Genomic DNA, 15249 nt, shown 5'->3' with positions numbered 1-15249 from the left:
CTATTGTTCCAGCTCCTTCTAGTTCACTTTTGGGGTAAGAGACTACCCCTGGTACAGGAGTACTGGGGAATCTTGATCCTGGGGCCCTAGCATGCGAAGTTGAATATCACAACCATATTTCAATATCTCAAAAATATTTTTTGTTTTCTTTCTGGGGCCAAACTCAGCTGTGCCAGGGTTGGCTCCTGGCTCTATCCTCAAGGATCACTCTGGCTGGGCTCCAAGGACCACACAGATGCTGGGGATCAAACACAAGTGGCTATGCACAAGGCAAGTGCCTCACTTGCTATACTATCTCTCAGCCCCTTCCCCCAAAATATTCCTTTAGCATCAGTACCTCCAAAACATTCCCATGGAGCCTCCTTACCATCCCTTCGCCTCCCACATGATTCCCAGCAGTGAGGCAACAGGAAGACTCTGGAGGTCCAGCTGGACAGTGTCACTCCTCTCCTGAGCCCTTTGGGGAGCCCAGTGCTCAGCAAGAGCCCCGCCACCCTTTGCCCAGGGTCAGTTTCTTTCTTTTCTTTGGGGAGGTGGGGGTAGGGGGGTGGACCACACCTGGTGCTTGGGGATCACACCTCGTGGTGCTGGGACTGAACTGGGTTTGGCTACATGCAAGGCAAGTCCCTTAGTTACTGTCCAAGTCTCTTCCACATGCTGCTTCCTCCATTTCGCTCTGATGCCACCTCTGATATCATACATCTGACCACCTTTAACACTATGTCACCTCTGATGTCGCATGCCTGGCTACCTTTCACACCATGTCACCTCTGATGTCACATGCCTGAAACACCTTTAGTACCAGGCCACCTCTGATGTCACCTACCTGACTACCTTTAACACATATCACCAAATGTTACACACCTGACTACCTTTTTTTTTTTTTTAATAATGGACATGTTTTAATTTATCTCGGTGTTTACAACGTGAACATACTGTAATTCTGCTGCAGCATTTACTTCCAGGTATATTCTTCATTGGGTCTCAACTCCCTTTTATACAACATACTCTTGTTCCGGAAGGCGGTTAGCTTCTCATCGTTCCGTCTGTCCAGGTAGCATCCAAAGACAAACCCCACGGGGACGAGTATGTGCACCCAGTGGTCCCGGACGAGCTGGAGTAAGTTCATTGTGAAAGCTGCGACCTCGGTTGCCGAGCGCGACCACACCTGACTACCTTTAACATCACATCACCTGACATCACTCACCTGGCTACCTTTAACATCATGTCACCTCTGTGTCCATGCCTGACTACCTTTGATATACCACTCTGACATCATACCACCTGACTTCATGATGCCTCAGTCGCCCAACCACTTGACGTCACACCTCCTCTGGACACCCCTCTGACAGGGCTGCTCTCTCTGAAAAACCTTTAAGCCTCTCACGGGCTGTAGCTTTAGGGAAGTGACCGATGTGTTAGCTGGCCACTTTTCCTGCACTGGGCTAAATGCTGAATGACAAGGATCTTTTTGCTTTGAATCAAAGCACCCACAGCACATGACATGCAGATAGCACTCACTGGATGTGAGCTGATCACATGGTACAAGCTTAAGGTAGCCACCCAGAAACCTCACCTGTTCGAGGTGCAGACTGCTAGGCTCTGTGATGGGCCGCAAGAGGAGCCTGCACTTTCCAGGCCAGCAGGAGCCCCCCTTGGGTGTGAGATATGCTTGGGAGGTACATCTTAATGGCCACATCCTTCCACATAGGGATCCCTAACCTGCCACCCTAAATAAATCCACAGTCAACAGGACACGCACAGGACACTGAATCAGAGGCTAATCACACAGGTGTGGGGGCACCAGAAGGACATGTGGGAGAATGAATGCTCCCCTCTGGGTCTGTGGCTAGCAGAAGTCCATGAGCGCACCCCACAGGGCTGCCCTGGGATAGGAACAGGGGTGGGGCTAGGGCTCTTATCTGCAGAGACAATGCCTGTGGGAGAGAGCAAGGCCTGTGGAGCAGCCCAAGGCAGAGTGACGCAGCGCAGACCCTCCCCAGTCCTTTGACTCCAGCTCATGAGCCACATTCTCTTCTGAAGCAGAAGAGAACTCAAAGATTCACTTAACAGTCCAACAGGTTGGCATCTGAGTAGCAAAACATGAGCTCTTAATGATGTAAATGTGAACCCCAAAACCAAGGCTCAGTGTTTGGGGCCTATCTTGCACATAGAAGACCTGGGCTCAATCCATGGCACCACAGACTATTTCTTCAGAAGAAGTGCTGAGTACTATGGAAGGATGGGTGAACAGAAAAGGCAAAGAAAAGCCCGATGAGAGCAGTGCAGGATGAAGTTGTGCTGAAGCTGCCCAGCTCGGCCCAGAAAAGTCAGTCCAAGCATGACACCAGGATGGAGCAGACCCCAGCAAGGTGTGACCACGGACGCAGGAAACTGCAGACTCTGGTGGGGTGTCCAATGGTGCGGTCATTCTGAAAGACAGTTTGGCAGTGCCTCAAAATGCCAACCCGAGTCTCCACAGTTCCACGATCCTGCTCCAACCTAAAGCCTTCTGCACCAGACCCTTCTTTACAGCAGCACCACCGGAAAGAGCTGAAAAGGGCAAATGACCCAAATGACCAACAACGGACAGAGATCTGACCTTCGATACCCCAGTATTCCTAGAGAGTGGAATATTATCCAGCACAAAAACCAGGGATGGACAGTTGTGTGTTACAAAGCTGAAGAACTCTGCGAATGTGTTGAGAATGAGAAACCATAAACTGGGAGAAAAGGAAAAGGCCCTCCCGTTGATCGTCGATTTGCTCGAGCGGGCCCAGTAACGTCTCCATTGGAGACTTTGTTGTTACTGTGTTTGGCATATCGAATACTCTCAGTAGCTTGCCAGGCTCTCCGAGAGGGGCGGAGGAATCGAACTCGGGTCGGCCATGTTGGCCGCTTGTAAGGCGAACGCCCTACCTGCTGTGCTATCGCTCCAGCCCAAACTGGGAGAAAATCATGTCAAAACAACCGATAACCTCCCTGGATTTGTGTCTGTGGCGCACAGAACTCTTAAGCCCTGCATAAGGCAGCCCAAATAAATACTAGGCAAAGGTCCAAGCCACACCGGAGAGCACAGATGGCCGATAAGCAAACAAAAGCTCAACAGTGTGTCATTAACAAATCGCAAATCAGAACAGGGAGACACCGTGCCACCACTACCAGAACACCTAATTCCGGAACATTCCAGAACATTAGCCACCCCAAAGGCTGGGGACACATGGGATATCCTGCAATCCTCTCAGGTCTACTGGTGGGCAAATGACAGACAGAGCACAGCTACACCGCAAGCCAGACTACTGGTTTCTTACTCTCACCACTCGACCCAGCAACCCTGCTCTTGGGTACTGACCCAAAGGAGCTGAGAACTACTGTCTTCATTAAACCCTGCGTGGATGTTTATGGCAGCTTGATTCATCACTGCCAGGATTTGGGAGCAAACAGCGTGTCCAGAATGTCCGTCAAGAGGTAAATGGATAAACTGACCATGGTCTGTTGGACAAAGCATGCGATTCTGTGGTAAGCACAGGGAGTTGTCAAACCATGGAAAGGCAGGGAGGGACCCTGCGTGCACAGAGCCGAGTGAGAACCAATATGAAAAGTGACTTCCTGCCCACTTCCAGGTGCTTGGCAGCCGAAAAAGGCACACCAACAGGGAAGTGCTGGCCATGGAGGCAGAGACACGGGAGTAGACAACTGTCAGATTCACAGTGAATCTAACTGTTCACTATAGACTTGAGTGACTGATTATATCTCAATGTTGGTGCATCAACTGGAACAAACAGGAAAACTCTTCTAGGGGAGGGGTAGAGAAAGTGGGACTTCTTTAGCTTGGTTTTTGTCAATCTGACTACACTAAAAAAATTAAAAATAAAGCAATTATGGGCCAGAGCAACAGTACAGTGGGTAGGGCATTTGCTTTGCATGCTGTAGACTTGGTTTCAATCCCCAGCATCCCATATAGTCCCCTGAGTACCACTAAGAGTGATCCCTGAGTGCAGAGCCGGAAGTAAGCCCTGAACATGACCCGATATGGCTTCAAAAATTAAACAAGAAGTAATTAATAAACAGCACACAGCACTTCGCGTACAAACATGTAGTGAAAGAAACTGGGCACCCAACAAGACAAGCTTTCTCTGGACTATTTCTCTGGATTCTGCAGACAGACACACTCATAGGGACAAAGAAAAGATGTGACTGCTGGGTGGGATAATGGAATGCCTCTGTCTAATGAGAGGAAGACGTTTGGGAACCAGACTGGGGGCTGGGGCGGGGGGGGGGGGAGTGCATGTACAACACTGAGCATCATGCAGGCAGCAATGGCATGTGGAGTCTACCCAGAGCAGAGAAAACCCGAAAGGCTGTGTGGAAGCCTCTCTCCCTAGTAGAGGAGGTCTGGTGTCGCACATCTGGATTTCAAGCACCCAAGCCAGAACACCGGCCCTCAGCAGATGACAGAGGGACTGGAGGTGTTGTGTGGGGAGAAAGGGGTCAGCTGGGAGCTGCCTGTGCTCTGGTGTCAGGTTTTTAGAGTGGACATGTGGAAGGCAGTGGGTCACTTAGCTGAGGGGCAGAGTGGAATGAGGGTCATGGACATGGGGTGCAGGCATGTGAGAGTCTGGAGATGAAGGGGACACTGAGGCCATGTTCTCTCCATGGACCATCCTAGATGGACTAAGAACAATGGCTTTTTCTCGGTCACATGAGTCAAACTCAGTCCCAGCTTCCGGTGCTATAATGCTTCAGCCGGAGATCGTACCAGCTCCTATTCATATCCTTGTCTTTTTTGTGAAGCATTTTTACTATTCTTTTACTATTCTTCAAATAGTGTACAGATGTCAATACTGTACCAGGAGGGTTCAAGGTCCTGCACTATGTCGACAGCCTCTCCTTCCCCTCTGTGAGCGAGACTCTGGGAAACAGCCACCTTGGCTGAAGCTGGGCACTCCTGGAGGTTCAACGAGGACCCCGTGGTGCCAGACAGAACCTCAGACCTCCCGCGCATGTGCCACAAAGCAGCTCTACCTTCTGAGCCTCATCCCTCCCCGCACCCTCCCCCCCCCCCCCCCCCCCCCCCAGCTTCAGAATTGGGAATTAGGAATCCATCACTTGGTTCTGGCCAGTATTGCTCTGCCTGTACCAAGGCAGTGTCATAATACTCTGATATTTCTCCTGACAATGGGCCCAAACTGAAGCACAGCAGTTGCTAGCAGTGACCAGTGACCACCACATGACCTTATGCTATTCACACCTTATAACCTTCTGTCGAGTTCAAAGGTTGCCAAGCCAAGAGTTTCATTAGGACTGTGGATTCGTAGACTGGCAATTTTACATTGGGAGCTCCTCCTCGCAAAAACAACTCTTCGGTAGGTCATGGCCCTCACTGTCCGGGTTCCCTCCACTTGCAGGCTACCGGCCGCTGGGACAGGTGTTTCTCTGAGCGAGGAAGCACGAGCACTCTCCTTCCTCTGCACCATGGCCACAGTGGACCCTGACACTTATGAGGGAGTTTGGATTCACTGCTTGTGCTCACTTTGCCCCTTACTTTCTAGAAGACACCCGACCATTCTCCAGAGCAGCACTGAGTAGCTGGGGGCCCAGCTCGTTTCCATCTGAAAACAGACTATCTCTGGGATGGGGGACAGGGTCCAGATCAGCATCACTGCGCATCACTGCGTGCTCACTTTGGGTGGGGGGGTTCTTTTAGACCCACAGGTAAAATGGTGACAGATCAATGCCAGAACCATGGGGAAAAGGGGTCACATTCAAGGAAGTCAACCACCTGAGCACTGACTTCAGGTATATTTATCATCTATGTCTGATTATAAAAATATGGAACCGTTTCCAAAGACTCCAATTCAAGACACAAATCTTAATCTACTTCAAAGATATCTACTTCAAAAACATTCTCTTTCTCTCTCTCTGGCCACACCCAATGGTGTTCAGGGGTTACTCCTGGCAGGGCTTGGGGGCCAATATGTGGTGTGAGGGACTGAACCTAAGTGGCCTGGTGCCAAACACCCTCTCCACTGTGCTGTCTCTTCAGCCCCTGAACAGTCTCCTACTTGTGAAGAAGAAAATAAATAGGCTTTTCTGTAGGGGCCATCAGGGCAGCAAGATGTACTAAGGGGTCAGGCAGCACTGGGGGTCATACTCTGGGCCTCAAGTCTGCTAGACCTGGGCTCCACCATATGACTTACTCGCCCCAGTCCTAATACTTTCCTTTTCAGAAAGAAAAAAAAAATTTTTTTAAAGCTTTCCTCCCCATTTTTTGAATTACTGTGAGATACATACACAGTAACAAAGTTATCAGAGCTACAGAATGAAACCCATGGGTAGAAGACAGCCAGCACAGATGTGCAGAGGCCTCTCTGCTTTCATCAAACACTAACTTCAACACAGAACCACAAGCCAGTCTCTAAGGGACAAGGTCTTCAGGTGATGCCAGTGAAGCAGCAGGTCCTGAAGCCAGCTTCTATGGGGGTGTGTGTGTGTGTGTGTGTGTTTGTGTGTGTGTGTGTGTGTGTGTGTGTGTATGTGTGTGTGTGTGCTCATGCGCGCGCTTTGAGGACATCTCTAGCTAGGCCATCACTTCTGTGGACTCCAGAGCCCCTCTCCCCACACACCACATCAGAGCATCAGCACAAGTGTCCACAGAATACCAGCTCGCTCCTGAACAGCGACACATCACAGTCCAGCAGTAGAGTCATGAGATACCACCCCCCACCACCACCATCCAATTCAGTACAACCATCCACAAGGAACCCTGAAAGCTTCAGGGGAAGGGCGGCTGCTATGGCTCTACATGCCCTATGCTTGTGAGGTGCTTGTGTATGTGTGTGCATGTGTGTGTCAGGTAAGGGCGGGTGTGAAGGTGTATGTGTGTGCAACACGCTCAACTGAAGGGTTCCTTCAATGTCTGGAAAAAGGGTGGTTTTGCTTTTTGCTTTTTTTTTTTTTTTTTTTTTTTGGCATTAGAAAAGAACCAAACTTGTGTGGCCAGGAAGAAAAGTCAACTAGTTTCCTCAAAGATGAGCTGCCAGCAGGGCCATGGAAACAGACACTTCTCCCAGGTCTCAGAGCACGTGGCACCTCTGCCCCACACAGCCCAAAGCCATACACAGTGCAGGGCACACCCCCAGCATGCACTGTAAGCAGACAGACCAGTGTGTGGGTCAGAAAATATATCTTGGCAAAGTGGAAAGGCTTGAAGCTTTACAAACCACATTTTCTGACCATAATGGAGTCAAACTAGCAATCACTAACAGGAAAATCTCTAAACATCTGGTAACTACAACATTAAATAGCCCATGGGTCAGAGAGGACATCTCCAAATAAGTCCACAGGAAAACTGTGCTGGAGTGTCTGCCTTGCAGGTGTGTGTGTGGGGAGGGATCCAGTTGCAATTTTCACCACTGCATTGTCCTCTAGCACTGCCAGGGGAGAAATTCTCCCAAAAAATATTCCTGACATTGGATAAAAATGAAAACAAAACGTGTAAAAAATATGGGAAAACAGCTAAAGTGATACTGAGAGGAAAATTCATGGAGTTTAAACTTAGAGGAAAATTACAAATAATCTGTCTCTACCTCAAGAAACCATAAAGGAAGCAAAGGAAATGCAGTGCCAAATAAAGGAAGGACAATCAGCAGCACAGTCAATGGGACCAGGACTAAAATAATAAAGACTGATCATAAAATGAATTAAATGACACTGGTTCTTTAGAGGAAAATTAATCAGTAGAACTAAACCTCGAGGAAGACTGACAAAAAGGCCAATGTTGTGGGGTGGCAGTGGGAAGCAGCTAGTCAATAGGAGTATTGGAAGTTCTGGTCTTGCAGCAGAAAAAAAAACCAAAAAGGTGTATCTAGGGGGTTGGAATAACAGAACAGTGGGTCAGGCTCTGTCCTTGCATGCAGCCCATCTGCGTTCATTCCCCCACATCCCATATGCTCCCCCCCGCCCCCGCCCTGAGCACCACCAAGAGCGATTCCTGAGTGCAGAGCCAGGGGTGACGCCTGAGAAACATCAGGTATAGCCTCCAAACCAAAAAGTAAAAGTGCATCTAGTGGGAAAGAAGAAACATACCTATTAGTAGATAACACGATTGTCCACATAGAAAATCCCAAGGAATATATAAGTATTAGAACCATTTAGTATATTCAGAAAGAACACAGCACACAGCATTGCCATGCACTGCTGTATACTTACAAGGAGCACATGGACACAAAAGATAAAAGCAGGGCTGGAGTAAAACCCTCCACGACATTGAAGTTACGGAATCTTCAAAGATGACACGACACTGGCCAAGCAAGTGAAAACAGAGATAGACAAATGGGACTATCTTAAACTAAGAAGCTTCTGCACCTCAAAAGAAACAGTGACAGAAAATACAAGGCAGTCTACAGAATGGAAAAGGAAATTCGCCCAATACCCATCCGACAAGGGGTTGATATCAAGGATATACAAAGCACTGGTTGAACTCCACAAGAAGAAAACATCCAACCCCCATCAAAAAATGGGGCAATGAAATGAACAGAAACTTTCTCAAAGAAGAAATCCAAATGGCAAAAAGGCACGTGAGAAAATGCTCTATATCAATAATCATCAGGGAGATGCAGATCAAAACAACAATGAGATATCATCTCACACTACAGAGACTGGCCCACATCCAAAAGAATAAAAGCAACCGGTGTTGGCGAGGATGTGGCGAGAAAGGGACCCTCCTTCACTGCTGGTGGGAATGCCGACTGGTTCAGCCCTTTCGGAAAACAGTATGGACGATTCTCAAAAAATTAGAAATTGAGCTCCCAATTGACCTAGCAATATCATTCCTGGGAATATATCCCGGAGAGGCAAAAGAGTACAGTTGAAATGACATCTGCACTTCTATGTTCATTGCTTCACTGTTCACAGTGGCCAAAATTTGGAAAAAATCTGAGTGCCTGAGAACTGATGACTAGTTAAAGAAACTTTGGTACATCTACACAATGGAATAATACGCAGCTGTTAGAAAAGATCACGAATCATGACCATCCTGTTATTCGTCGATTGCCTCGAGCAGGCCCCAGTAACATCTCCTTCATCCTAGCCCTGAGATTTTTAAGAAAGTGCTCTATTCAAGGCTCTTTAGGAGAATGAGACCCATCATTGTTACTGGTATTTGGCATATTGGGTACGCCACGGGGAGTTTGCCAGACTCTGCCGTGTGGGCAGGTTACATTCGGTAGCCTGCCAGTTTGTCCAAAGTAGGAATGAGATAATAAGATAGAAAAGATAAGTTAGAAAAAATGAAGTCATAAAATTTATATACAAGTGGTTCTACATGGAAAGTAAGTATCATGCTAAGTGATTTGAGCCAGAAAGAGAGGGATAGACATAGAAAGACTGCACTCATCTGGGGAATATAAAGTAACAGAATGGGAGTAGAACATCCAAGAATAGTTGAGATAAGTACCAGGAGGTCTGCTCTGGGGCTTGGAAGCCGGCCTCACATGCTGGGGGGAAAAGGCAGCTTAGATAGAGAAGGGGACACCAAGTAAAAGATGTTTGGAGGACTTGCTCGGGATGTGGGATGCATGCTGAAAGTAGACTATAGACAAAACATGACGGCCACTCAATACCTCTATTCCAAACTACAACATCCTAAAGGAAAAAGTGAGCAAAAGGGAATGCCCTACCACAGAAGGGGGTGCGGTGGGGGGATGGGGTTTGGGGGTAGGAGGGTTATTGGGATCATTGGTGGTGGAGAATGGGCACTAGTGGAAAGATGGGTACTCGATCATTGTATAACTGAAACCCAAGCACGAAAGTTTGTAAGTCTACAACTGTACCTCATGGAATTTCACTTAAAAAAAAAAAAAAAGCAGGGCTGGAGTGATCGTACAGTGGGAAGGGTGTTTGCCTTGCACGCGGCCCACCCAGGTTCGATCCCCAGCATCCCATATGGTCCCCTGAGCACTGCCAGGAGTGATTTCTGAGTGCAGAGCCAGGAATAACCCCTGAGCATCGCCAGGTGTGACTCAAAAAAAAAAAAGATAAAAGCAGAACATCATTCATGATGAGAGAAATGAGACTGTTAAGGATAAACAGCAAAACACATGCAGAATCTGTGCTCTGATAAGTGCACGATGCTGAGGAAAGACATCAAAGATGACCCAAATGAAAAACGACAAGCCACGTTCATGGGTTAGAAGATTAAGCAAAGCAGAGATGTCAATTCACCCCAGACCCATTTATTTATTAAACAGAAGTCCTTTCATAGACACAGGCAGGAAATACCCCAAAGCACAGGTCCAACATTGCAAAATAAAGGGGAAGAAGTGAGTGTTTGATCCAAAGGCTGATCTCAGAGCAAACACGACCAACACGTGTTGGATTGGCAGGAGAGATTTATTGTCAGTGTAAGCAGAATTTGCCCTCCACAACTGCCTGTTGCAAATACACATAGGAAAAAAGCATTTTAGAAGATAGTGAAAGGAGGTAAAGTGATACACATATGACAACCCTTCAGTAACAGTCTTATATAAAAAGTGTGTGTGTGTGCGCGTGGTCATGTGTGCACGCGCGTGTGCGAGGGGGGGCAGGGGGAGGAAGGTCTGCCAGGGAGCCAGGTGTGGGGGGTAGGGGAGGGAAACTGGGGATACTGGTGGTGGAAAACATACACTGGTGGAGGCTTACTGGGTGCTGGAACATTGTATGACTGAAACCTAATCATGAACAGCTTTGTAAATGTGTCTCATAAAAATAAAAAAAATAAGATAGTGTTGGAACAATATTCTATCCACAGGCAGGGAAAAGAACCTTATCTCACCCTAAATCTTACACCTCAAACAAAAATAAACTCAGAATGGGATCAGATGACAAAACTTCTAGATACAAAAGTAGAAAATTAAAAAAAAAAATAGGAGAGGCTTGCTTTTCCAGCCAACACTCTGCCTTGAACATGAATCTCGCTTACTTGCCTGTTTCTTTGCTTGCTTATTTTCACTCTGGAGAAGCCTGTGTTCTCAATGATGTACTTCACTCCCCTCACATCTTTCTCAAAAGTTTCAATACAAACTTTCTTGCTCACCCCATAGTCAAAAGAAATAAATAAATAAAAATAGGGAAATTTCCAGTATTCAGGGGTAGGCAAAGAGTTCTTGACTTGATCCCAAAGAATGATCTACAAAGGAACTGATAACCTCAACCCATCAAAACGAAAAATGTCTGTCCTCTAAAAGACAAGATGTTGAGAGGACAGACAGAGTAGCTCCATGGGAGAAAAGAACTGCAAACCCAGTATCTGACTTGGACTCAGATCCTCGTAAGAGACCACTGATAAGCTCAGTGACCGAACACCTGCCTCATACATGTGAGGCCCTGGGTTCCACTCCAGCATCACAAACTCAATAAAAAAAATCAACAATCTAGTAGGACCAGAGAGACAGAGTTGGGATTAAAGCGTTTGTCTTGGAACCCACCAGCCCCCAGGATTCCAACTGTCCCATACCACATATGGTCACTCCTAAGCAGAGAGCCAGGAATAGTCCCTGAGCACTCCTGGTGATGGCCCAAAACAACAACAACAAAAAGCAACCTAATCTGTCCCAAGAACATAAAAACACTAATTTAAACAGATATTTGCAGGGCCTGTGAGGGTTCAGCAGGTAAGACACTTGTTTGCTTGTAGCAGACCTGTGGTCCATCCCCATTAGTGAGTCAGGTTCCTGCAGCCCCTCCAGGAAGGATTCCTGAGTGCAGAGCCAGGAGTAAGCTTTGAGCACAGCTGGGTGTGGCCCCAAAACAAAGAAGCGAAAAGGATGTATGTTCAATATATACACTCGCTGCAGTATTGTCTATAAAAGTCAAGATCACATCTAAGGATAGATAAGTGGATGAAGATGTGGCCCATCTGCGCAGCTGAGTACCATCCAGCTGGTACTCAAGGAGGAGTTTGTCTTTTTGCTATGAAATGATTGGGACGGGAGAGGAGCACACTAAGTGAAATAAGTCAGAAGGAGAGAGACAAATACCGGATGACCTCACTCATAGGTGGGATGCAGGGAAACAAAGCAAGGGAAGAGACACTGTCCAACAAAAATAAAGCCTTAGGGTCTGAGCACAGACCTGGGGGTGTGGGGCAGGCAGGGAGTGGCTGAAAGAGTCAGGGTCAGACAGGCTGTAGGGAGAGGTCAGCACTTTGCTGGTGGGTGCGGTATAACACTACACCCCCCAAAAGAAACAATGACAGGCCAGCAAATCGGCGTTACCTCAACTAAAAAAATTAACACAGCAAGCAGCCGAGCAGAAAGCAGGAGGAGACAGCCATTGACAAGAAAACAGAGAAAACAAGTGCAGGAGTTAACCGAACAGCTGAGAGGCTGCACACCATATACCTCTGGGCAGCTGAGACAAGCAGGGCGAAAGCAACCGGATCCCTGATCCTGCATGCACAGTGCCAGGGAGAATGTGCAATGGTGTGGCCGCTCTAGAAACAACTTGTGTTGTTTTGGGCCAATTCTTATAAAACCAAATGTGCACAGGAAAGGAGAGATAGCACAGTGGGTAGGGCACTTGCCTTGCTCGAGGCTGACCTGTGTTCCATCTCCGGCATATGGTGGGGTCCCTTGAGCCCCACCAGGAGTGATCCCTTAGTGCAGAGCCATAAGTCATGTGGCCCCCTAAACATGCAATTCCCATATAACCAACCAACAGTACTCTCAGGCCTTTTCCCAGATGCACGAACAGGAAGGTTCATACAAAAGCATGCGCATGAGTATTTGCTAACAGGGAGACGTGGGAAAAGCCCCAGAGGTCCTCTGACAGGTGATGGTTAAGCAGTTCACTTCATTATGGAAGATTTGTGGCACAGGCGCTCTTCAGTAATGAAATGGCACAAACAATTGATTACTCATAGAGGCAACACTTGGTAAATCTCCATGGAATTAGGCAGAGTGACTATTTTTTTGGGGGGGTGGGGTTCACACCTGGCAGTATTCAGGGCTTACTTCTGGCTTGACACTTAAGATCACTCCTGGTGAACTAAGGGGACCATATGTGGTGACGGAGATGAAACTCAGGTCGGCCATGTGCAAGGCAAGTGCCCTACCCGGTGTACTATAGCTCTGGTCCCAACAAAAACCAGTTTTAAGAGACCACATTCTACAGGATATCATCACTAAATATTCTTAAAACAACAACAACAACAAAATGTGGGGCCAGTGAGACAGCACAGGGGTCAAGGTGCTTGTCTTGCAAGCAGCTGACCCCAGACCAACACAGTCCTGAGCACAGAGCGGGGAGCAGCTAGAGCACCCCACCCCCACCCCAAGAGACAACCAAACGGTGGCCTCGGAGAACACACAGTCTCAGCAGGCTCAGGGAGGAGACTGGGGGAACGTTCTCCTCACACTGTCTCACTGTCTGGATCTCGCTGGGGGCGGGTGGGTGAGGAAACCGGTGCAGGAGACCCGGGATCTGCATTTACAACTCGCAGGTGCATGCGACGTCACAATGATCTCAGAATCAAGACGAGAGGCGAGAAAAAGACTAGGCTCCGTTCCCAGTTTTTGGTTCCCACATGCTGGCCAGGTCACTGAACTCAGTGGACTTCAAACTGAGGCCTCAGCTGCCCCCGCCCCCCCCCAGCCTCTGGGATTTTAAAACTTTTCCACGGCCCCTTTTGCCTAAGCGCGAAGCACCAGCGGAGACCCTGCGGAAGGCCGTGTGGAAGGCCGTGTGCAGGCAGGGGTGTGGGACAGGGGCGGGCACACACGCCGCCACCGGGTGCTTGCTTGAAAAACAGGGACACCAGATCTGGACCCAGACGTAATTGCGGCTCACACTGCGGACCCCGGTCGGCCACCGCCAGCCTGCCTGCGACTCTCCCAGCATCTTCCCACCTGACCTGTCCAGACAAAGACGCGCGGCGGGGCGCGGGATGAAGTCACGGGCAGTTAGAAGGAGTTTAGTAGGAAGTCACCATTTAGTGAGAACGCCGCGAGGAAGCGAGGAACCTCGGGGAAAACGCATCCTCCCTCTTTTTTGACAGGGAAGCCGGTAAACGGGACCGCTTCCATCCATGCCTTGGGGGGCACGGTCAAGACCGCGTTTTCCAGAAGGGACTTCGGACAAACGCCTTAGCTTAAGATTCGAGGTTCCTCAAGATTTTTCCGCCTGCCTCCCCGGCTGAGAGCGGCGCTGGGCGCGCGCCAGGCCCTTCCTGCTCCCCGGCCCCGGCCGGCTTGGCTTCGGGAGGTCCGGGCACGCGGCGAGGCTCAAGCGCGGCTCGGGCGGGGCCGGCCGGACCCACAGATGCCCCTTGACGGGCCGGCGGGCTGAATCACGGCACCGGCCTTTCAAGTCTCGGGAGTCGGGGCCGGGCTGACTCAACGGCGGCGTTTCAGGGCGCGAGCAGGGGAGAGACGTCCTCTCCCTCAGCGCCTTCTCGGCCCTCGGTCCTCACAGAGCCCCCCGCGGCACCACCGACGCTGACGCTCGGGCGGGGGGTCGGTGCCTGGGCGGGGCCGGGGCGCGGGGGCGCGGGGGGACCGGCCGGACGCCGCCCCCTCCCCCCCTCCCACACACACACCGAGCCCGGAGCCGCTCGGCCCGGCTGCCCGGTTCGGCCCCCCGCCGGGCCCGCACCTGCGCCAGGGGCGCCGCCGCCGCCGCCCCGCACCTTGAGGATGTTGTCGAAGATGGTGTCGCGGAACTCGAGCAGCGCCTTCTGGTCGAACTCGCGGCCGTGGATGATGCGCATCTGCTTGAGGAACGTGGACTTGCCGCTCTCGCCCGCGCCCAGCAGCAGGATCTTGACGAGGCGCCGCACGGCGCGCCGCTCCCGCGCCAGCCCCGCGTCGATGTCGCGGCTGCGCCTCCGCGCCTCGCGCTCCGCGTCGCGGGCCCCGCCGGCCGCCCGGCGCTCGCGGGCCTCGGCCGGCAGCAGGCAGCGGCTCAGCGTCCGCACCACCCCGGACATGGCCGCTCAGGCCGCCGCCGCCGCCGCGCCGCGCCGCCGCCCGCGCGCCATGGACCTCGCCGCGGCGACGCGACGCGACGCGAGCCCCGCGCGGCCCCGGCCGCTCCCTCAGGCCGCCGCCGCCGCCGCCGCCGCCGCCGTCGCCGCGCCGCCGCCGCCGCCGCCGCCGCCGCCGCCGCCGCCGCCGCCGCCGCCGCCGCCGCCGCCGCCGCCGCCTCCGCCACCCGAGGCCGCAGGCCGCGCGCTCCCGGCCTCCGCTCGGGCGCGCGGGGGGCGGGGCGGCA

At 50.7% G+C, this 15249-nt stretch overlaps 1 protein-coding gene across 1 annotated transcript in view; it reads right to left on the bottom strand.

The window, feature by feature from the left end:
* GNA12 (G protein subunit alpha 12) overlaps window positions 1-15009 on the bottom strand; it is a 46798-nt gene extending 31789 nt beyond the window's left edge. The window contains exon 1 of the mRNA XM_056128422.1: window positions 14666-15009. Within this exon, the coding sequence (XP_055984397.1) occupies window positions 14666-14965 (300 nt within the window). The 5' untranslated portion in view covers window positions 14966-15009. The remainder of the gene's footprint in view (window positions 1-14665) is intronic.
* Window positions 15010-15249: the final 240 nt, after the last annotated feature.

Source organism: Sorex fumeus, unplaced genomic scaffold (genome assembly GCF_029834395.1).
Source record: "Sorex fumeus unplaced genomic scaffold, SorFum_2.1 ptg000064l, whole genome shotgun sequence".
Classification (NCBI taxonomy): Eukaryota; Metazoa; Chordata; class Mammalia; order Eulipotyphla; family Soricidae; genus Sorex; species Sorex fumeus.
The sequence above is the reverse complement of the archived record's forward strand: the minus strand, read 5'-3'. Positions and strand labels throughout refer to the sequence as shown.